This window comes from Siphateles boraxobius, unplaced genomic scaffold (genome assembly GCF_051911475.1).
Source record: "Siphateles boraxobius isolate OS27281-9 unplaced genomic scaffold, OSU_SipBor_1 12, whole genome shotgun sequence".
Lineage (NCBI taxonomy): Eukaryota > Metazoa > Chordata > Actinopteri > Cypriniformes > Leuciscidae > Siphateles > Siphateles boraxobius.
This window is the reverse complement of record NW_027508722.1, coordinates 15,434,461-15,457,296: the sequence shown is the minus strand read 5'-3', so window position 1 is coordinate 15,457,296 and position 22,836 is coordinate 15,434,461. Positions and strand designations below refer to the sequence as shown.

The window sequence follows — 22,836 nt, the reverse complement described above, 5'->3', positions numbered from 1 at the left end:
CCATCATGCCTTACATGCTGCGTTGCGCAAGATGATCCAGAAAAATGATGAGGCGATGAAATAAAATTTAATAAGCACTAGGAACTAAACAAAGATGCATAACATTAAAACAAGACAATAACAGAAGAAACTGAAGGGCTTAAATACAGGATGATGAACATAATATACAACAGGTGAGCTCTGATCAATTAAACATTGAAAACATGAATAACTATGACAACCAAATAAACCGGAACTAAACACACTGGAACTGAACACAGGCAAAATAAGACCAAATAATATCAAAATAAAAGTCCATGGACAGACACAGAGAAATTGTGACACAAGCTCTTATGCTTTATTACTAGAAAAAACTGAAATAACCCATTAATTATGAAAGTATTATGCAATCATGTAAAACGTTTCTCCTTGTATGGAACCCTTTTTTGGCATAAAGGGTTCTTTAAATCCCTGGGTTCTATATAGAACCCCATGGAATCTTTTTTTCTAAGCGTGTGGAATCTAGTGATGAATCCACTTGTTATGTTATTAATATGTTGAGAATATGCTAGAATTAGGTTCTTCTTTGGACTAAGAGTGGGCGGTGGTATTGGCTACACAAACACACATTCAAAAATAGTAACAATAATAAAATGACAAATTCGTAGACCAAAATAAACACAGCACTATTTGTGAGAACAATGAATCATTTGATAAAGTATGTAGGGTTTGGACTTTTATTGTTTTGTTATCTGAAGTGTAGTGGTGAGATAAAGAGCATTCATTATGTGTTCATGTCATCTGAAGGGTTCAAGATGCTGCTTCTTGTTCAGATGTCAATTGTATAATCTGTAAACATTGTTGTTAAACAGTACATTGTGAATGATGGCCATAAAACATTTTGATATAATAAACTGATTCTAATTGAATATTAATTGATCACAAAACTGAATCATATCAGGGCACTGTAATTAAATGGATATCTAATTATAACACATCACTATGTTGATGTTTTATTACTGTTTGAGAGCATGTGTATGAGATTTGAGTGACAGCTTGGTCTTTTTTTGTGATGTGGGGGGTGAACGGTGACATTGTCCCCCCTCGCTGTCACGTGCTGTGGAATATGCTGGCTGCCTTTGTCAGCCTGTGACTCGTTCTGCTTTTCTGGCAGTTTCATACAATGGTGCCCTCATGCACTATGATGTTATCAAGCCCCTCACAGTACGACTGCTGGAATTTAGGCCTGCATGGAAGCATCCTTACATGGGACACATGGATAGCACAACCTTGAGACACAGCAAGCGCTCATAGCAAGAAGGACTCCAGGAGTCAAATATCAGGTGATTTTCTTTTTTTTCTTTTTTTTTTCTACCTGTCTTTTTTGGCTTAAATATTTAAATATAATGTTCACAGTGGGGTCTGGAGGTCTAAGGCCACACTGAAAGCCTGGGAATCTAGATTTTATTTAAAGCGGAAAAGAACATCAACATGGACATAAAGTTTAAATATTTTAAAAATAAGGACTGTTATGATGCAAAATGAGAAAGAAATATTTCATTTTGCACAATTTCTTGGTCAATCTAATTGTGACATTAATCATGTGACGGTCAGATGTTCTTAATTCCATTGAAGCTCAAGATGCTCTTTGGTTCATTTTATATTGCATGATTATTAGGTTTCACAAAAACTTCTGCTGCCATCAAAGCAAAAGGGAGACCACATACTAAGAATGTATGAAATGTAAGTTCATTTTACAATTCAAATTTATACAGGGCTTTATACAATATACATATATCAGTCATTATTCAGGTGAAATTAGTTAGTGTTGATTCATTTCAGTTCAATAACTGTGTGAAGTTCATCAATTATATAATGGGTTCAATTCATCTATAAAGATGCTCTGGAGTGATGTCAACAGTGATGTCATCATGTAGCTCAGATTCAGTTCTCAGTAATATTGTTGAATATTCAATGTCCCCAACGCACCCATATATATAGTTTGGGATTGGTTCAAAAATTTGGGATCGGTAAGATTTTTTATATTTTTAAAATAAGTCTATTATACTCACCAAGGCTGCATTTATTTGATGAAAGGTACAATGAAATATTGTGAAGTATAATAACATTGAATAACAATTTAATATAATGGTTTTCTATTTGCATATATAATAAAATTTAATTTTCCAGTGATGCAAGGCTGCATTTGCAGGATCATTGAGTCTTCAGAGTCACATGATCCTTCAGAATTCATTCTAAAATGCTGATTTGCTGCTCAAGAAACATTTCTGATTATTATAAATGTTGGAAATGGTTGTGTACCTTTTTTTCAGGATGCTTTGATGAATGGAAAGAACAAGAACAAGAACAGCATTTATCTTAAAATAGAAAACTTTTGTAACATACACAACATTTCAAAAGTTTGGGGTCATAAGATTTTCTTTGGGGGCGGGGGGATCGGGGGGTAAATTAATACTTTTCAGCATGGATGCATTAAATTGATCAAAAGTGACAGTAAATACATTTATAATGTTACAAATAAATTATTTAAAATGCATTTATTATTTCTATTTATTTTTTATTGTACACTATTTTTTTTACAATGATAATAATAATAACAATAATAATAATAAATACGTTTCTTAAGCAATAAATCAGCATATTAGAATAGTTTTAACATATAATCATTAACATACCATTACAAAGTTTGGGATCTGTAGTTGTTGTTGTTTTTAAGTTTTATTTTCTAAGAAATACATTTTTTTATTCAGCAAGGTTGTATTAAATTGATCAAAAGTGACAGTGAACAAATTTATAATGGTACAAAAAATATTTAAATTTTTTTATAGAGCTTTGTATTCATCAAAAATCCTGAAAGAATAAGGCATGGTCATGGTCATTAGAAACAGATTAAGCTGTACAACTGTTTTCAACATTGATGATGATATGATGACAATAATAATAATAATAAATGTTTCTTGAGCAGCAAATCAGCATATTAGTACGGCTTTTTTAAGGATCATTTGGCCCCGAAGACTGGAGTAATGATCCTGAAAATTCAGCTTTGCCATCACATGAGTAAATGACAAGTTAAAATATATTAAAATAGAAAAAATTCATAATAAATTGTAATAATATTTCACATTGTTTCACTGAATTTTTGTTCAAATAAATGTAGCATTGGTGAGCATAAGAAAGTTACATCTATGTGTCAACTAACTCTCAGTAGAGTATTAGTAGACTGTCTGCTTAATATCTGCAAACTCTTTATTGTGTTGGTACTCCAACATACATTCTATTGACTATTAGTAACTTTGCAACTGTCAATTTATTCTAACCCTAAACTTACCAGTCTACTAATATTCTACTGACACTCTAATGAGAGTTAGTAGACATGTAGGTGCAATGTTATAGTCGACAGCATGTTGCCCATTTCATACTCAAATCATCATAATATTGTATTTTCGGTATTTTTATTTAAAAAAAATATTTTCTACATGTTTGTATATAGGCCTCACTAGAGCGTGACAACCAGGCCAACAAAAGAAATGCAAACTTGTTAGGATTAAACAATGTTCTTTAGTATTTAAAGTTTATTTATTGTATGTATTGATTTTAATGATGCATGCATTTACCATCTATTGACCTGATTGTAATTCAGTCATGCTGTTGATGCAGGATGTCTCTCAGAACAGAGGGGGCCCAGTGTGGCGCTGTTGCTCTGGAGTTTGACCATGATAATGACAGAGATTCACCTGTGATCAAAGCCAGAAATATATCACGTATGTTTCTTTACTATTTATACTGCTTTGTGTATACAGGGAAACAAACAACAAGTTTTTTGATACTCGGACATGTTCTTCAAAAAACTCAATATAGGTGATATTCCATATAACTAAAGAGTGGAATTTCTATAGAACTTAAATCAGATTGACAGAATATGCTTAAAGAAACAGTTCAGTCAGGATTTACTAAACAATCCTTGTCATTCCAAACCACTTGAATTTCTTTCTTATGTGGTACACAAAAGGAAGGTCTACGCTTTTCCATGAAACCGTATCAAAAAGGATCCATTTTAGTCATGTGCGACACTCCAAATTTTTGTTTTGTGTAACAGATGCGAATTTAATCAATTATTGTGAAACTTTCTTTTTGCTCTTAACAGTTCATACAGAAGTAGCAATCATTATCAAGTCATTTGAGTTTAACTTTTTTCAAAGTACTGGTAAAAAAAAGAATGATTTGGTACTCAAGTTTACAGTTAAACTAAAATCCTCAGCCCCCATTCAACGTAACTGCATGAAAAACATTGACCAGCACAATTCTCATGATTTTTACTTTTGTACTCCACAGAAGGAAAAGTCATGAGTTCAGAGAGTAAATGATGACATAATGATAGAACTATCTCCTTGAATTTTAAAGTGAAAGCTAGGGACACTGTGATTACAATACACATATGCATGTTTAAAATATGCATGCTTACAATAAGTCTGTCTGGTATGAAACAGTCTATTATTTAAATAAATGCTCATGCAAGAAATAAAAAATTTGAGACCATTTATCTCATAGGATCAGCCCTCATCTACCTCAAGGGTCCCAAGTTCCTCATCTATGTGAGCGGAGCATTATCTATGTGGGTAAGGAGCCCTTTTCATATCTGCCATGCTGGCACTCAGTAAGAAGGGCATGAGCTCTGGCACAGTATTACATGTTTTTTTCCTCATGATGCTTTGAACTATGATATGTGAAGTATGATAGAGCTGAGCGTCTCTTTTCACATACCAGGGTGATCGCATGTGGCATTTTGCCATCTCTGTGTTCCTGATCGAGCTGTATGGCCATAACCTGCTGTTAACTGGGATCTTTGGACTGGTGGTGGCCGGATCGGTGCTCTTACTAGGGGCTTTGATTGGAGACTGGGTTGACCGCAACCCAAGAAACAAAGGTGAAAGATATATTATCACAGAAATATTTGTTAAAAAAAATCTTCTGTTATTTCACAGAAAAGACAGTTATACAAAACAATAATAAATATAGCTGCACGCAGCGATGACGGGCCCAAGCCCTGGTGCCTCCGCCACATTGGTGGCCTTAGAGCCACTGTGCACGACGGGCAATATGCATTTAAACCAGGTAAATGTAAAAGGACTATGTCAAAGTCAACTGAATACGCAACATTTACTGCAGCAGTTGGTGCCACTATGACCACGAACCAAAACAGCCACATCCATGAGATCATTTATTTAGATTCATTTTATGTCATATAGGTCACTTTCAAATGAGTGCGAAATGATTTGTCCAGAAGTCCAGTATTCATCTAAAGGTCTCTTTTTATGTTTTTATTAACCCTATTTTTAAGCTAAATCTATAAAACTATGTTGTCAGTGCCCAACAAATGAACTGGTTCTATACCTTCATTTATTATAGAAACTTATTGAAATAGACAAAGCCCAAGATATTTCTTATCATTTAATGCCAAATCACACAGCAATGAATAGGTTACACACACACACACACACACACACACACACACACACACACACACACACACACACACACACACACACACACACACACACACACACACACACACACACAGATCTAAGGATAAGTTGTAGCCTCTTTACCAGTTGAGTCAGATTTAACATTTTAAACAAAATCTAAACTGTTACAGAAAATAGACTTTGATAATGTCTAAATATACATCCTAATACAATACCTACTAAAATAATTTATACCTGAAAACAGTTCTCAGCAAAACTGTTCTCAGCAATAAATGTTAATTGTTGAGAAGAAATGAGACTACTGTTTACATTTTTTGTCATTACTTTAATCCCTCGCCATGGCAACACCATACAAGATATCCAATATCTGTTCACAATTTATCATATTCTATGTACAGTGTATTGTCATCATGTTAAAAAGTTTTGGAGTGTATCATATAATCCCCCCAGGAGGAGTAGTTAAAAATTCAGAGCCTGATTTGTTTTTTCAAAAACACATCCAAACCAAAATAGCCAACTTCCTGTTGGTCGGAGCTAATGACTGTAAATTAGAAAGTTGCCCGGCTTGATGAGAACAATATATATATATATATACTGTGTTTGGTGACTGTAGGTAAAACTAACCCCAACTTTTGTCAAAAGCTGGTGCTACAGAGATCTCTCTCCATGCCCGTTTCTAAGGCTTTGCCAGTGTCTAATGGCCGATAACTCTGATGTGTCGAGTTTCATGCAATTTGAAGCATGCCTCAAAAACACCCCAAAAGATTATCACAGTTCGATGTGTTGCCATGGCAACAGTGTTAAGATATTAAGAGTTCCTTTTGCAAGTCTGTATCTGTTATGTCTTGCCATTATTCTGACAGAGTTTGAACCAAATTGGGTAAAAATAAGAGGGTGATTTCTGTTCATGATCGGGGTGCGCTGTAGAGACACCCTGCCAGGCCCATGTACCAGATTTGGCCCAGACCTAAAGGCCGTGGATTCCGACCTATGTGCAAATTTTGAGTTTTTGAGAATGTTAAGGCCCCCAAAAGCCCCCAAAACCTGGACAAAAAAGAATAAGAGGGATAATCATTTGGAAAACAATAGGGCTATCCTCCTTTCAGGGCTTAAGCCCTAATAATAATAAAGGTCCTCAAAACAAGCTTTTTCTTAATGGAGCCATTTTTTTTCATGTCATTAAAGTATTTTCTATTATTTTAAGTAACATAATTTCCTTTGTATCTCTCTCTACAGTGGCCCATGCATCCCTGTTCATTCAGAATATCTCAGTGACTGTCTGCAGCATTGTACTCATGTTGGTGTTCTCGTACAAAAAATGGATTGAGGAAATCTGGGATGGGTGGCTAACTGTAAGTCCCTCTTACATTGTACCCCAAAATGTGTTATTATTAATATCTGCCCATTCAGAAGAGATCCTGTGTTCAGCATAGCCTTGTGTGCCTTATGTTTCTGGCTAGCTATTGCAGAACATAAGCATTATTGCTGTCATGACATAGCATAGTAACTTGTTGCATCACACAACTCACACAAGGTGGTTTGTTATACGGTGGTGATCGTCCTGGCAGATGTGGCGAACCTCGCCAGCACAGCTCTCACCATTGCCATCCAGAGGGATTGGATAGTGGTGATCACAGGCTACAACCGTGGTCACCTTGCAGGTATGAACTTTATTTCTGTTAGCATAATGCTTATCTGTGTATTGGAAATCATATAGGTGTTTTAACATTTAATCAATATAACACGTCAAATAAACTCAGCAAAAAGGAAACATACTCTCACTTTCATCTGCTTTTTCCAGCAAATGTATTAATGTGTAAATATAATATACTTGCTGTGAGATTGTATCCCACTCTTCCACCTAGGTATTTGCAAATTCTCCAATAGATCTGGGGGAACATATGGTGACACACGATTTGGCACTGCAGAGGCCGATCAGCTGTCCTTCCTTACTCCCTGTAGCACTTAGGCGACTTATATCATGTACATTATTACTCTGGCCACATTTGCAGTTCTCATCTCCCTGCAGCAAGCCTATTGTGTTCATCCAGGTGATCCTGGCCATCTTTGTCCTGATGTTTTTCAGAGTCAGTAGAAAGGTCTCTTTACTGTCCTAAGTTATTGTGACTGACCTTAATTGTCTACCACCTGTAAACTGTTGTAAAGTGTCTTAAGAACTGTTGCACATGTACAATAATGGTTTATTGTTAAACTAGCATGAAAACCATAGCTTATACTCTTTCCAATAAAGATCTGCAAAGCTTATTTTGCATGGATTTTTACAAAATTATCTTTAAAATACAGTTTCCTGAAAAGGGGACGTTTCTGTTTTTGCCATTTCTGATGAGTTTATATGTGCATGCAAAAACAATTTACATCTTATTTGACAGACTTAGCTCAGTGTCAAAACCAAGTATGTAGGCAGCTACTTTCTAACTTCATGAATGAGCGAGCAATTCCACATGATGCACAAAAAAACAAACAGGAGAAACAACTCAATTGATTTTAGTAAAGTTTACTGTTAGCATGTTGCTAAGATAATAGTGCAATAATCTAATAGGCATACAAATACATTGCACACAAATATTCAAACACACACACAAAAAACATTTTGAATTTTGATTTCCTCCTGATACAGGAATGAATGCAACAATGAGGCGGATCGATCAGGTGACCAACATCCTGGCTCCTCTGGCGGTGGGTCAGGTAATGACCCTGGCCTCGAATGTGGTTGGCTGTGGCTTCATCTTAGGATGGAATCTGGTGTCCCTCATTGTGGAGTTCGTCTTCCTCTCCAGAGTCTACCGTATCGTACCGGCTCTGTCCGTCAAACCACCAGCACTGGAACAGCAAAGCTATTTGGAGAAGAAAAGAGAAAGAAAATGTGCACAAGGTAAAAAATTTTTTTAGCATAAACTAGTGCACAAAAGATTCTATCCTCCCCATGTTTGAACTAATGTATCATTTAAGTTGCTCTCAGTAGTGTGGTGTTAATTTTTTTGTTGATATTGCAGATATTTCCTTTTACTGACAGCTAGTGGTGTGGACATCATACAGAAGTTTTCATTTGCCGATACCATTGTAGAAATGTTTCATTTGCTAGTCAGAATTGACAAACAGACAGACAGACAGATGATAGAAAGATATATAGAACAGATTAATGAACGAACAGAGACAGATAGATAGAACAAAAGAATGAACGACAGACAGATAGATAGAAAAAACCAAATGAAAGACAGACATATAAATAGAACAAATGACAGATAGATAGAATGACAGACGGATGGTCAGATAGATAGAACGACAGACAGATAAAACAAATTAATGAACGAACAACATACAGACAGATAGATAGAACAAAAGAATAAACAACAGACACAGAAAAAAACAAGATAGATAGATAGATAGATAGATAGATAGATAGATAGATAGATAGATAGATAGATAGATAGATAGATAGATAGATAGATAGATAGACTACTGGTCAGATAGATAGATAGAACGACAGACAGAACAAATTAATGAACGTACAACAGACAGGCAGATAGATAGAACAAACGAATGAATGACAGACAGATGGATAGAACAAAGGTATGCACAACAGACAGGTAGAGAGAACAAATGAGAGATGATAGATAGATAGATACTGAAGAAAGAAAGAAAGAAAAACACTGCATGTTTACCAAATCCCTCCTCTTTTGTTCAGGCAGGACCTCAGCAAGTACCACTGGAGCCCCCTCAGAGGAAAGCACCAGCACCCAGGGTTTAGAAGAAATCAGCCGAATCCCGGTGTGCCTCCATCGGCTACGGGCACTCCTCAGCACCTGTCGGGAAGGGTGGAGGGCATATTACAGACAGCCTGTTTTCCTCGCCGGCCTGGGCTTGGCCTTCCTCTACACCACAGTGCTGGGCTTCGACTGCATCACCACAGGCTACGCGTACACCCAGGGCGTCAGCGGCTCGCTGCTCAGCATTCTGATGGGTGTGTCGGCAGTGGCGGGGCTTCTGGGTACTGTCCTATTCACGAAGCTGCGGAAAACATGTGGCCTGGTCAACACTGGGGTCATTTCTAGCGGCCTGCACCTAGTTTGCCTGTTGCTTTGTGTGTGCTCCGTGTTTGCCCCCGGTAGCCCCATGGACCTCAGCATACTAAATTTGGGGAATGCGTCGAATGTGGGAGGAATGACCGGAGGTCACCAGAGGCACGGATACCCACTGCGTGGAGGCAGCAACCAGCCTCTGCTCCCGGACCGCTCCTCTATTCACTGGACCAATAACACTGTGCTGTTTGAGAACGCGCCAGCAGGGACAGAACCCGAGTCTTACATCTCCATCATCCTGCTGTTCCTTGGAGTCATTACAGCTCGAGTCGGTGAGTAGATGGCGGCTTTATCCTATCTATTAATTAAAAATAATACATTTGAGGTCTGTAAGATTTTGCAATTTTTTTTTTTTTTTTATGCCCACCAAAGATGCATTTATTTGATAAAAAAAAGTAAAAACAGTTATACTGTGAAATATTATTACAATTTAAAATAACTTTTTTCGATTTTAATATATTTTAAAATGTTATTTATTCCTGTGATGGCAAAGCTGAATTTTCAGCATCATTACTCTAGTCTTCAGTGTCACATGATCCTTCAGAAATCAGTCTAATATGATGATTTGCTGCTCAAGAAACATTTCTCATTATTATCAATGTTGAAAACAGGTGTGCTGCTTCATATTTGTGCAAACTGTAATATTCAAATCTTCACTTTTCAACAATAGTGTACATTTTAAATATATATTTTTTTATAAATAAATTGGGTGTTATTCATTTCTTGTATTTAAATTACTTTTATTTAATTAATTCATTTAAATGAATTAATTATGTTTTTATTAAAATAGTTAATTCTCAACATTTTTAAGTATTTGGCATAATTTTTTTTCTTAACCATTTAATTGCTTATTAATATTTGAAAAACTTTAGTCTGCAAATGCAAAATCAAAGTCATGTGGTCCAACCAACATGCAGAAACATGCAGGAATAATAAAATAACCTCTGGATGTGTGTCAATAAGTGACTTGCTTAAAGTATCAAATTATTTTAACATTTATGACAAAGAAAGGTTAGTTGTGGTTGTAAAATGTCAAGTGGCACTGGTACATCTAAAAATGTTAATTTAGTAAGAATACTATGCTAATTGATTGGATCACACTATTACCAAACTATTAACAACGACATTTGCCTCAGCAAACTCCTAATTACTGCTCATTAATAGTTAGTAAGGTAGTTGTTAAGTTTAGGTATTGGGTAGGATTAATGGATGTAGAATATCATCTTGCAGAATATGGCATTAATATATGCTTTCTAAGCAGAGTTGGGAAGGTAACTTTAAAAATGTACTTCCTAAAGGCCTCATTATGCTGTGTATGTGTGTGACGCAGAGGGGTCTGCGGGGGTACGCCGTCCATTCGACGCAGAAGCATAAAACAGGCTTTACAGTTACAAATTACTTCATGAAAAAGTATTCAGTAACATGTCCAAGCACCACAATATGAAAATAAATATAATCTGATTACTTTTGGATTCCTTTAAGGTCACATGTAAATAAAGTAAAGTAAAAAGCAATATTTAGGAGAACGATTGCGCATGAACCAGTAGGTGGCTCATACGAGCCATGACTCGGCAACAGAACCAGAGATGCGCGGATCAGTTCTAACGTCAACTGAGTTCGCTGTTAATGTAAGTTTTAAACACGTTAATATTTCCATTATTATGTTGGAAAATGATTGTTATAATATGTTCTGTTAAGCTTGTGTATGTTTTTAGAAAGCTATTAGGTTAAGCAATCCTATAGTAGTTTTTTCCCTTATGTTTTATATAATGGCCACTAAAAGGTGCTCTAGGCATATGTCTTCCCTGAAGAGATATTGGCTGCGTCTGAAAAATGATAAATGCTGCTTTTGGAGGACGCATTAGAAGGTAGGAAGGCTTCAAGGCACGTCCAAATGCGATGTTAGTTTCACTTCCTGTCTCCTGAGATACCTTCATTTGATCGATTTTTAAAGGCAGCATAGTTCTACCTTCGCTGCCTTTGATATCCCACAATCCTGTGCTTTCCATTCTGTGACAGTTGAGCTAGAAAAATAAAGATGGCGTCTGAAAGTTGCGACTGGTGGTCAGTTTTTGTGTGAATGTACATTTTTGATAATGTTTTCCAATTATGATGTCATTTCTAGCGAGAAATTACTATTGTAGTCATTAAATATTCACTAAGTTTGTGCGAAATCAGTTTTGTCAGGTACCATCGTGCGCAGACGCTGCCTGCAAAGTCATTGCCTGATAGGGCAGTGAGTCAACAAGTCAGCTGCCTAGGTTTTCGGACGCAGCCCTACTGTACGTTGTTGTTGAAAACTAATGTAAAAGAGTGACGTATGTTCGTATCGTTTTCCCGTGAAATGAGAGTTCCGTGTTTTTATTAAAATCACCACATTAATGATTCATCTCTCATCGACCCATAAAACATTAATTAGAATGTTATTTTTGTATTACTTGCCCCGCCCGACCCGTGGATTATCTGCAGTCTCCATATATTACCGCGATCTGCGCATCACTACTGTCGATATACCGCTATTATGTCAAGATACTAATTTCTTTCATTTTAAGTGAAATCATCCAGATAATCTTCTGGATGGGGGGGGTTGTTCGGTTTTGTTGACGGGGGGGGGGGGGGGGGGGGGCGATGGGTTTACACGCGCTTCAAGAGGCACACACAAATTAGATTCCGGGAGATTTGAACTAATTTCCGGGCATTAGGGAGCCGCTATTAATATGCGGGAGACTTCTGGAACTTCCGGGAGACTTGGGATGTCTGCATTTTTTACACGATGTAACTGTAATCTGATTACTTTTTGTACCATTGATTGTATTACAAGATATAATTGATATTATACGATCTTGAAGTCAAGTCAAGTCACCTTTATTTATATAGCGCTTTTTACAATACAGATTCTATCAAAGCAGCTTCACAGTGATAACATGAAAATAATATAACAGAGTTTGTTTCTAAAAGAAAATTGAGTCAACGTCCACCTTAAGTAAAGCAGATCAATAATATTATTGAATATTAAATGTCCCCAACTAAGCAAGCAAAAAGCCAAGGCAACAGTGGCAAGGAACCAAAACTCCATCAGGTGACAGAATGGAGAAAAAAACCTTGGGAGAAACCAGACTCAGTCGGAGGGCCAGTTCTCCTCTGGCCAACGAAGGAACAGTGCATGATTTATGATTCGGGCAGCATTACAAGGCAGATTGGATCGGAACATTTAGAATATTTATCCATTTCCCAAATGTAACCCAAAGTAATATATAATGTGTACAATGTTTTACAGGTCTCTGGTCCTTCGACCTGACAGTGACTCAACTCCTGCAGGAGACCATAAATGAATCAGAGCGTGGGGTGGTGAATGGAGTCCAGAGTTCTATGAACTACCTGATGGACCTGCTGCACTTCCTCATGGTCATCTCGGCACCCCAGCCACAACACTTCGGCATCCTTGTCATCATCTCTGTCCTGTTCATTTTCACGGGACACACTATGTACTTCCTGTATGCCAGGAAAGCCAAAAGGAAACCACGTACAAACACATAAACAACAAAAATTTCTCTCTTGCTCACCAGTTTGTGAATGTTTCTACATTCCTGCGCTGTGATGTGTGTTAAGTTGCACTTACACAAAACTCACTATATCCATTGTATATTGAAAAAAAGCTGTCGCCGTGAGCTCTTGTCACTGGAAAGGGTTTGGCAGCAGCGCAGTACTCAGGTGAACATAATCAGGAACCAGCGCCTCCTGTTGACAGTCAAAAGAAATAGCATCATAGTTAGAGAGCCAAGGTCTCCTTAAAGTTAATAAGTGTCTTAAAACGCACATAATTACAAGAACATAACTGAACATAGCTGACACGACAGGTTTTCATGGATTATTAGCTAAGCAAACACCTTTTTTGTAAATCTTCTCACATTTGGCAGCTAACCAGAAACAGCATGTTGCCACTTGTTTTTAATAAAACACCAGTAAAATGTATTTTTTCCCCCCCAAGACTACTTGGTTTTAGAATAAAGCACACACAGACACACACACTACAAATCTCGTCCAACAGACAGAAGCTGCTTTTTACAGCTTATAAGGGGAATAGCTATTTTTTATTATTTGTGCTTTAGGTTGACTGATTAATCTTTTAGTTTTATCCCTAACTTTTCAAGTGAAAAATTAGTGAGTTTTAACAAGACTGTGGACTTTAATGTATTGCTTCCCTGTTTATATAAGTATCATGTCAAGGTCTTTTAACTGACTACTTTAACTGAGTGTTTTTGAGTTCAAAATAGATGGAAGACAGAAACTTATACCTCAGCACTGAACTGTTATGTTCTGAACTCTAGCTTGAACTTATTTGTTGACGGTAACTACAGAAGTAATAGTTCACATACATGTACAGTACACAGACTGCATTGCATCTGTTTCATTTGTGTTAATACCCTATTATATGGGTTATGAAATGCATTTTTATTATTTAGATTATTTTTATTGCTGATGTGTTATGTTAAATGTTGTTTGAGGACCCTTTAAGTGTCATACAGATAGTGACAACCAATAAAAGTGCTTTCAGAAGGAATGCATTGGATTAACTGAGCAGTATTGTGTTGAAATATATACTTAATCTGTGGAAAATCTATTTTTTAAATAATTATTATACTGTACATACAGTTTCCATGACCTTATTTTATGAGTGATTTAAAAAGAAATAGTGATCAGTTGCATCACTTAAAATGTAGCCTGACCTATTAATGCATTCAAAAATACATTAAAAAGCTATTTATGTGTACAATGACTTCAATTTATGAAAAAAGGGTAATTTTGGTAATTTAAGGGTGCGTAGTAGTCCAGAGATTGCAAATAAAACAAAAAAATTCTCTAGGACAGAAATTTACTTTGGATGGATTTGGTGGAATTCTGATATTTACCCAAAAGTACCTACTTTCCGGTGTCACTCTCCACCAGATGTCACTAAAGACTGCAAACAAGAAGATTCACATGCATGATGATCAAAGCCAAAATATTAAATGCAATTGATCAATATTAACTGCTTGATACTGCACATTACTAAAGTTAAAACCACCTGCCTATGTAAAACTAGAGGTTAAAAAACATCTTACACAAAACAATTACACTTATTTACACAAATTATAGTTACTTAATTATTACTAAGTTTGATTGTACCATTTCTCAATTATTTAAAACTAGAACAGTATTTCGTTTTACCTAATATGCATTTTCAGAGTTGGACTGGCTTTGGAATAATATTACAATGTGATGTCAGTTAAAAGTATAAAATTGCAGGTTATACTCAAAAATAATCAGAGCCTAACCCTGAAGATTTGTTTTGTTGACTTCCTCTACACGTGTGTATTGTCTCAATAAAAGCCTCATTAAACTTGGACTTACCTCTGTAAACTAATCCTTACATTCAGTAGATTACCAATAATACTGTCACCATGAACAAGGTCAGTTTATATCATGCATATTATGTTTATTGTTTATTTCGAATGGAGACCAAGGCTGGCCAATGGCAGCTGAAGACAGGTGACTGAGGCATCTTTGGGCTCCGGCTTAGAAGATGGCAATGATTGGACAGGGAAGGCCTTGGACTCTTGTGAAGTCAGTGACAGTAGCCTATGGGACTATGCAGGGTGCTCTGCAAAGGTGGGACTGTGGTGGTTTAGAATAGGCAGCTCAGTTTACAGAGCTTAGGTGGCAGTGACAGGAAAGTACGAGGCCGTTCTGATACTAACATCTGAGTGGCAGGAACCACATGACTAGGGTGGCCTGAGACAACCAGAGACAGGAAGCTCTGGGATTGAGGATACCATGGGCATGGCTTTGTTTAGGTCCATAACAGGAACCTATGGGGTTGTAGACAAAGGAGCATCCCTGGGCAAGGATCTCAGAAATAGAGCAGACTGAAAAGGGAGTTCTAGAACTAATTCATCCAAGGATGCTGGCTTTGACTAGGGTCATTACACTAACTTTAAGGGCAGCTTTGAAAGGCAGCTCTGAAATCGGAGTGACAGGAACAGGTCCTTGGGGACCAATCCGTCTGTGGTATTGGCAACCCTTGTGACATGCCATGAACATCTGAGGTGGCCATAACAGGACATCTTGGGTGGAAACTTAGGGATACATACACAGACAGACCAAGACACAGAGCCAGTTTTGGATACCGACTTTGGCTAGGACCGTAACAGTTTCCTCTAGGGTAGCCATATACGGGAGCTATGGGCACCAGTGATACGAACCTCTGATACACAGGAAGCCTAAGTTAACAGGGCAAAAAAGAAAATAGAACTAAAGTGGTCCCCAGCACTGGCTCAGGGGCTGGAATCTCTTGGGCAAACATATGCCCTGGGACCAGGGCTGGCCCAGGGCAGCTGAAGACAGGGAGATAACTGAGTCATCTTTGGGCACCACTTTGAAGATGGCAGTGAGCGGAGAGGGAAGGCCTTGGAATCTTGTTAAGTCTGAGTCTGATAAAGGAACCTATGGGCAGGGTCAGTGACCTATGGGAATATGCAGGGAGGTCTACAAGGATGGGACTGTGGTGGCCTGAGACTGGGAGCTCTAGGGTAGCCATAAGAGGGAGCTATGGGCACCAGTGAGCCAGTGACACAAACCTCTATTTCCCAGGAAGCCCAAGATAGTTATCTATGCTTTGGAGGGAAGTCGCCTTGCTTGTTGACTTGACAAGATCCTCTGGGGTGGCAATGATAGGGAGCTCTGGGCTGGGGCTGGGGCTGGGGGGGGCAGATGCAGGAGCTCACGACTGAAGAGCCACTCCAGGAGTTCCTGTCTCTTTCTTTATACTGTTTTCAGGTTTCTCCGCATCTGTGACCTAAAACAAAAAATAATTGAATCAGAAGAGATCATAACATTCTCTAAGCTGTCTTATAGTCAAACCTCAAAAAAAGACTTTCAAACTCTTTACAAAACAAATGTAATCTTAGTACAGTACCTTGAACCAGTCGTGGAGAAGAATCTCGGTTAATCGAATTCGCTGCTCTGGCTCTCGCTGGAGACAACAACCAATCAAATGGCAGCATTCTGTGAAGAATGATGGAATAAATATTGATTATTACTTTGATCTTCAATCATGTTATCTCACTAGCTGTTTTTTTCCTGTCATTTTGTTTTTTTTTTGTATGATTTAAAAATTACAATTTGCTTTCTTCATTGAGATTAAGAGTTCACCTTCTGACAAGCCAGCTTTGGAGTAGTTGTTTGAATTAATCATGCACAGGTCATCAGTGTTGGGATAGTCCCCGCACACCAATGCAAACAGTAGAACACCAAGGGACCAGACAGTCGCTGGCTTCCCATTGTACTCGCCCTTCTCCTCATACTCCGGGGGGCAGTATTGATCAGTGCCTGGAGAAAAGAGATTTCCATTACCACAGCAGATTTTTTTAGGCATCCATTCGCATTTGGTGATACGTATATGAATCCAAACAGAGGTTCCCATTTTATGGCTTGAGGGATAATACATACCATTGAATATCTTGTAGGCTGATTTCTTAAGGAGGTCGCCACACCCAAAGTCAATTAGCTTGACTTTATGGGTCTTCTTATTGATCAACAGATTTTCAAGTTTGATATCGCGGTGTAAAACGCCACGGAGGCAACACATGTAGGCAGCTTGAGTTGCCTGCCGCATGATGACACAAGCTAAACCTTCATCAATGCTGCCTCCATGGCGTTCCGTGAAACCAAACAGGTCCTCGCAGGGTGAGGGGCGTTCCAGCACCATAATATAATAGTCATGCTGGTCCTGCCAGTCCAGTAGCTGGATTATTTCTGGAACACTGGGGCCTCTGTTGGCGAGGATGAGCAGTGCAACCTCTAGTGGGAGGGGCTTGGAATGACATGGCTTGAAGAAATACAATTTTTATTTTGGTTAGATGGAAGTGGTTTCCCTAATTAGGGCCCAAATTTGTCTATTGAAAATCCATTATAGTAATATGAGATTTTTTTAATTGAAAAGACAGCAGAGAAAAATAGGGAGCACAGCCTACTTACAATACAGATGTATTCCAAATCCTTAGTCTTTGTGACAATTTTCACGGCCACCTTATAAACAAAACAATAAACAGAGACTTTTTGAAAAATTATTTACAATTAATATAAATCTACAGGTAATATTAATCAAATCCAAATGATCAATCTGCTAGCTAGATATTGTAAGTAAAAAAGGAACCTTAAAGCCATCCAGCAGTCGACTTCCCTCATAGACAGCTCCAAAGGTCCCTTCACCCAGCTTGTCGCCGATCACATAGTGGCGGGAATTGATGACTATTAAATAAGATTAGTTTTTCATGAAATATCATGCATTGGCTGCAGTGTCCTGCAGGGTGACGCATTACATCATCAGACAACTATTTTAAACAGCATAATTCAAATTCTTGTTTAAATAATTCTAGTATAAAAAGTGTGTGTGTGTTGTATTATTGTGGCAGTAAACTTACCCACAGTTTTCTTTTCATTATTCTCCAGTTGTCTTATCAGAGGTGAAACATGACCCTCCGTGGGACTAACTAGTGTTTGGCCAACACCGATGCTCCAGTCTGACGCGTTGCGTACTGGAGTCTGGGTGACATTGGAGTTCCAATCAGAAGCAGTGTGTACTGGAGTCTGGGTGACATTGGCGTTCCAATCAGAAGCAGTGTGTACTGGAGTCTGGGTGATAATGGCGTTCCAATCAGAAGCAGTGTGTACTGGAGTCTGGGTGACATTGGCGTTCCAATAAGAAGCAGTGTGTACTGGAGTCTGGGTGATAATGGCGTTCCAATCAGAAGCAGTGTGTACTGGAGTCTGGGTGACATTGGCGTTCCAAACAGAAGCAGTGTGTACTGGAGTCAGGGTGACATTGGCATTCCAATCAGAAGTAGTGCGTACTGGAGTCTGGGTGACATTGGCGTTCCAATCAAAAGTGGTGTGTATTTGAGTCTGGGTGGCATCGATGCTCCACTCAGAAGGGGTGCGACGGACTGGAGTCTGGGGGATGTCAGCACTCCAGTCTGATGTGGTGCGTGTTGGAGTCTGGATGATGTCGTCTGGCGCTGTTCGTGCTGGAGTCAGGCTGGCATCGATGCTCCAGTCTGATGCTGTGCGTGCTGGAGTCAGGCCGGCATCGATGCTCCAGTTTGACGCTGTGCCTGCTAGAGTCTGGGTGACATCAGTACTCCAGTCTGACACGGTGCGTACTGGAGTCTGGGTGACGTTGGTGCTCCAGTCTGACGCTGTTCGTGCTGGAGTCTGGGAGACACCTGTGCTCCAGTTTGATGCAGTGTGTACTGGAGTCTTGGTGATGTCAAAGCTCCAGTCAGACGTGGTGCGAACTAGAGTCTGGGCGACATCATCACAACAGTTCGATGCGGTGAAGATCAGGCCGGCATCGATGCTCCAGTTGGACACGGTGTGAAGGACTGGAGTCTTGGCGATGTCAGCACTCCAGTTTGTTGCAGTGTTGACTGAAGTCTGAGTGACATTGTAGCAGCATACTACAGATTGGAGGACATCAGCATCAGAGTGAACAGGAAGGTGTTCTTCCGCTGCTTGGAGGATTTCAGGATCACTGGTTGAAGGTTCCTGATGATTTTGATTGTCTACATTACAGACGACTTCCTGTAGAAAACTCTGAACTAAAGAGAGAAAAGATGTAAATTAAAATCAAATAATATTAATTATTAATTGCATACTCAGCATCTAATCGGTTAATAATTATTTTACTTTATGGAGCCTTTTACATTCTCTTAAACCGTGGTAATATCACTTACCATCAGGAATTCTTCCAGGTGATACTGCAACTGCCTCAGTGTCTTGAGACTTTTCCTCGCACTGAGTTGAGCTGGTCTTTCTGCTGTATTTTTGACCAGCTCTCCAACAAAAGGTCCACCTCCACAACCTGAACCTCTTTTTCTTTTTAGAGCTGTCCTCCTTCCTCGTTTTCTTCTTTCCCCCATTCAAATTCTCTTCTCCAACACCAACAGGATGTGTGTGGGTTTCCACCAAACTGGTAAAGGATTTCGGCGGTGAACCATGAAAATGCACATGTCCTGAGTCTTTTTCTGCCTCTTTGCAACAAGAGTTACGTTGACCCATCGCTATCGTGATTTAGCTGCAGATTGAGCAAAATGAGAGTTGCAAGACTTGCCTTCACGCATCTTTGTGATGTCACAATTTACAGCAGAACTGTAGGCCTATTCCATGGTCACGCACTGAGAAACGTTCTAATCTTGCTTTTTGCTACGCCTATGTAGGCCACCATTTCCCTTCTCTGGTTGATTAAACGAAACAGAAATTAAGTAGAATTCGCATATTTTAAGTTTCTCACCGTAAATAAATAATGTATGTAGTGTAAGTGACGCGCGCGCGATTAAAGTATTCTGCTTAAAAACACCAGACCTTTCCCATTCATTCCTTTATTAAATATTTAACGATTTATTTATTATCTTTTTCATTTAAACGTTCATCGCTAATGATCTGGCATACAAAACATGCATACTGCAAAATGGAGATAGTAGGCCTAATGACATGGTTATTATAAAGTACCTACTTCATGTCACGATGCCTACTCTGGATCAGGTTTTTATAGTAGCTCGTGTTATCAGTGATCTCATAGGTACAGCCCACTCCAGTCACGTGACACACCTTTTTCAACTCCGCACCTATGTTGACTCACGTGTCTGCCATTGTCACGATGTATGGAGTCTGTAAGCAAGTACTGGATGCGCTTTTACTGGTTATAGACGACTATTGATTTCATTTGCACACCTGCTGATAAACACCCGTCATTGATTTCTGTGTGGGCGTCCGAGCTTTCGTCCTCCAACCTGTGCTGACTTGTCCTGGACATGGACGTGGTGGATGAGAGTCCGGCTGTTAAGGGTCTCATAAGTAAAGTTCTTGAAGATCACAGGAGCAGCAGAACTGATCCTCTCTTACTGAGGAATGACTCTCAGTTTAAGAAAAACCTGGAGGCTGTAAGTGTATTTTAAAATTGACTATACACTGTAGCCTACTAGTGCCAGGGCATTTACGTGTAAAATTTGTTTAAAGACTGTTTTGCATATGCTTACAATAGTGACTTTGAGAACAGCTGAAACTAATTCATTGCATTGGCCAGGCTGTAATTTGAGATTGGTTAAAGGGAAACCTGCTGGGTGGGATTTTAAAACCTTTAAACCTGAATGTTTGTAAAATACAGTGTCAAAGCAAGAAAACATTTAAAATATGTATAGTTATAATATATAATTTAATATTGTAATTGTGAGGACACTGTGACTCAAATCTTAGATGACAAATTTAAGATAAATTTAAGAATTTAAATGTTTAAATTCTTACAATGACTAATTTCTCTTTTAGTATATTCTTAAAATGTAATTCCAGTAAAGTCGAAGCTGAATTTTCAGCAGCCATTAACAGTGTCAAATGTTCATTCAGAAATCATTCTATTCTGATTTGCTGCTCAAAAGATTTCTTATTATTATCAAAGTTGTAACCTGTTGTGCTTCTTGATTTTCTTTTGTGAGGAATACGCACACAGAAATATAATTTTTTGATCAATTAATATGGGGTCTTAAAATTGAATGTTTAATTATTATTATAAAGAGGAACTGTCAAAAAAGAAGTATTGTACATTTAAAGTTGTTTTACTTGAAATATAATTCCGACTACCCGAATGCTAATATGTAATGCAGCATTATGTATAATATAATCTAAATATTACATTTGTCTGCTTTTAATTTTGACCACAGGAAAATACTTTTCATCAAAATTATATTGAGTATTTTATCCAAAGACAACTAAATCAGCTTTCAGTTCATGACGTTTTGCTGATCCCTTCATTATGTATTGTATAGTATTAATAAATGACCCCTATCTTTTTATGGTTGCTTCAACAAAGATTCTAGACATGGGGGTTTTGAGCTGCTGTTTACACTGACTACAAAAATGACTTCACTGTGTTTCCCCATCACCCCACATGAGTCTATTAGCTAAAGTACACATTGAGTAATGGACAATCAGGCTGCTTCACTTTGTTTAATGCTGGTTTCTTTTTAGGCACAGCAATCCTGTTTTGACAATATAACATGTATATGTTATATATAATATATAATCTATATAATATGTTCTAACCTAGGTGGATGCAACCAGAAAAAGTGCATTGTCTCAGGACACAAAGCTGTATTGTTTTTCAGATGTTTAACCTCTTTCTCTCTATGCTAGATTATATCTCAGAAGCAGCCACCTGTGTCCATCCGCTGTTCAAATGCCGGACAGACTAGACACAAGGTAAATCAGGCATTTATCTCCCAACGTTGTCCTCAGTCCTTTGATGACTTGAAAATCTGGTTGTTTAATGGTGTCAAGTGTAATTCACTTGATGGAGAGGTTGGGGATGTTGTCAGCACTTGTTTCAGGTTATGTAATTGTCAAGATGAGTACATCATGAGAAACATATTAGAAAGTGAACATATCACCTAAAATTTTGCACATATCACCTGGACTATAGTGTAGATAGATACACAGTTCATGTTCTAAATTTTGAGGTCATGCCAGCAAATAGTGTTTTATATTTTTGTTCTTATTAAATTCTGACCATCTCATCCTGTTTCTGTCCTGACAATTTAAAATCTTGCTGCTTTATCTTGATTAAGAATGTTCTCTATGTGTTGTGAAGGCTTGCGTGAATAATGTGCCATGTGCCGGCCGAGCACTGAGGAATGTTTTCTTATCCAATGGCCAGGATAACTGGAAAGCACATATTAAACTGGCAAGAATCATCAGGTAAGTTTCATTGCAATGTTGTGTCTTAGCCAGTTATATATAAAGTATAGCCTTAAGGGCCAATCAAATCAAGCATTATAACTATAACGTTTTAATAATCTAATTCTATAACAATATAGGAGTCAACACCACATCTATAGGTAAAGATGAAATGTATTGTTGGAATCACTTTCAGAACAATTTTTTTCTCGCTGTTTATGCTAAAAACATTGGCAGCCAATCAGAATTCAACCGACTTTAAATAGCTCGAACATTTAAAGCAGCAGATGACATAACTGCATCTCGTTTGTAATAAACAGAACGTTCTCATCTTTTGGTGTGGTCGATAATGTAGTTATCGTTATCTTCATAGTAACCTCAATGTAAGGAATAGGGGTACGTTTTATATTATACGTAGTTAAAATATGTAGTAAGGTTGGGACCTACTTAAATGGACTGTTCACCCAAAAATGAAAATTTTGTCATCA

General features: G+C 38.0%; 3 protein-coding genes across 6 annotated transcripts in view; 2 read left to right on the top strand and 1 right to left on the bottom strand.

The window, feature by feature from the left end:
* Nucleotides 1–3,658: 3,658 nt before the first annotated feature.
* Nucleotides 3,659–14,966, top strand: LOC143717743 (ferroportin). Its single transcript, XM_077209200.1, has 8 exons — nt 3,659–3,761; nt 4,549–4,638; nt 4,745–4,924; nt 6,720–6,835; nt 7,018–7,144; nt 8,122–8,376; nt 9,190–9,855; nt 12,861–14,966. Exons 1-8 carry the CDS (start codon nt 3,659–3,661, stop codon nt 13,118–13,120), a joined length of 1,797 nt encoding a protein of 598 aa, XP_077065315.1. The 3' UTR covers nt 13,121–14,966.
* Nucleotides 7,983–20,280, bottom strand: pimr108 (Pim proto-oncogene, serine/threonine kinase, related 108). 3 transcript variants are annotated; one of them, XM_077209196.1, is made up of 14 exons: nt 20,136–20,280; nt 19,357–19,697; nt 18,046–19,221; nt 17,778–17,872; nt 17,600–17,650; nt 17,072–17,450; nt 16,775–16,951; nt 16,539–16,627; nt 16,201–16,418; nt 14,494–14,543; nt 13,203–13,321; nt 12,962–13,075; nt 9,167–9,512; nt 7,983–8,338 (listed from the first exon to the last, which is right to left on the bottom strand). In XM_077209196.1, exons 2-9 carry the CDS (start codon nt 19,679–19,681, stop codon nt 16,344–16,346), a joined length of 2,367 nt encoding a protein of 788 aa, XP_077065311.1. In that variant the 5' UTR covers nt 19,682–19,697; nt 20,136–20,280; the 3' UTR covers nt 7,983–8,338; nt 9,167–9,512; nt 12,962–13,075; nt 13,203–13,321; nt 14,494–14,543; nt 16,201–16,343. The 3 variants fall into 3 exon arrangements, with proteins under 3 accessions (XP_077065311.1, XP_077065313.1, XP_077065314.1); XM_077209198.1 differs by lacking the exon at nt 20,136–20,280 and having other exon boundaries at nt 9,167–9,307; nt 19,357–20,131; XM_077209199.1 differs by lacking the exons at nt 12,962–13,075; nt 20,136–20,280 and having other exon boundaries at nt 9,167–9,307; nt 13,147–13,321; nt 19,357–20,131.
* The window catches only part of rapgef5b (Rap guanine nucleotide exchange factor (GEF) 5b), a 58,560-nt gene continuing 55,837 nt past the window's right edge, over nt 20,114–22,836 (top strand). For both annotated transcript variants that reach the window (XM_077209195.1, XM_077209194.1), the window contains exons 1-3: nt 20,114–20,562; nt 21,809–21,874; nt 22,263–22,369. In XM_077209195.1, the coding sequence (XP_077065310.1) occupies nt 20,434–20,562; nt 21,809–21,874; nt 22,263–22,369 (302 nt within the window). In that variant the 5' untranslated portion in view covers nt 20,114–20,433. The remainder of the gene's footprint in view (nt 20,563–21,808; nt 21,875–22,262; nt 22,370–22,836) is intronic.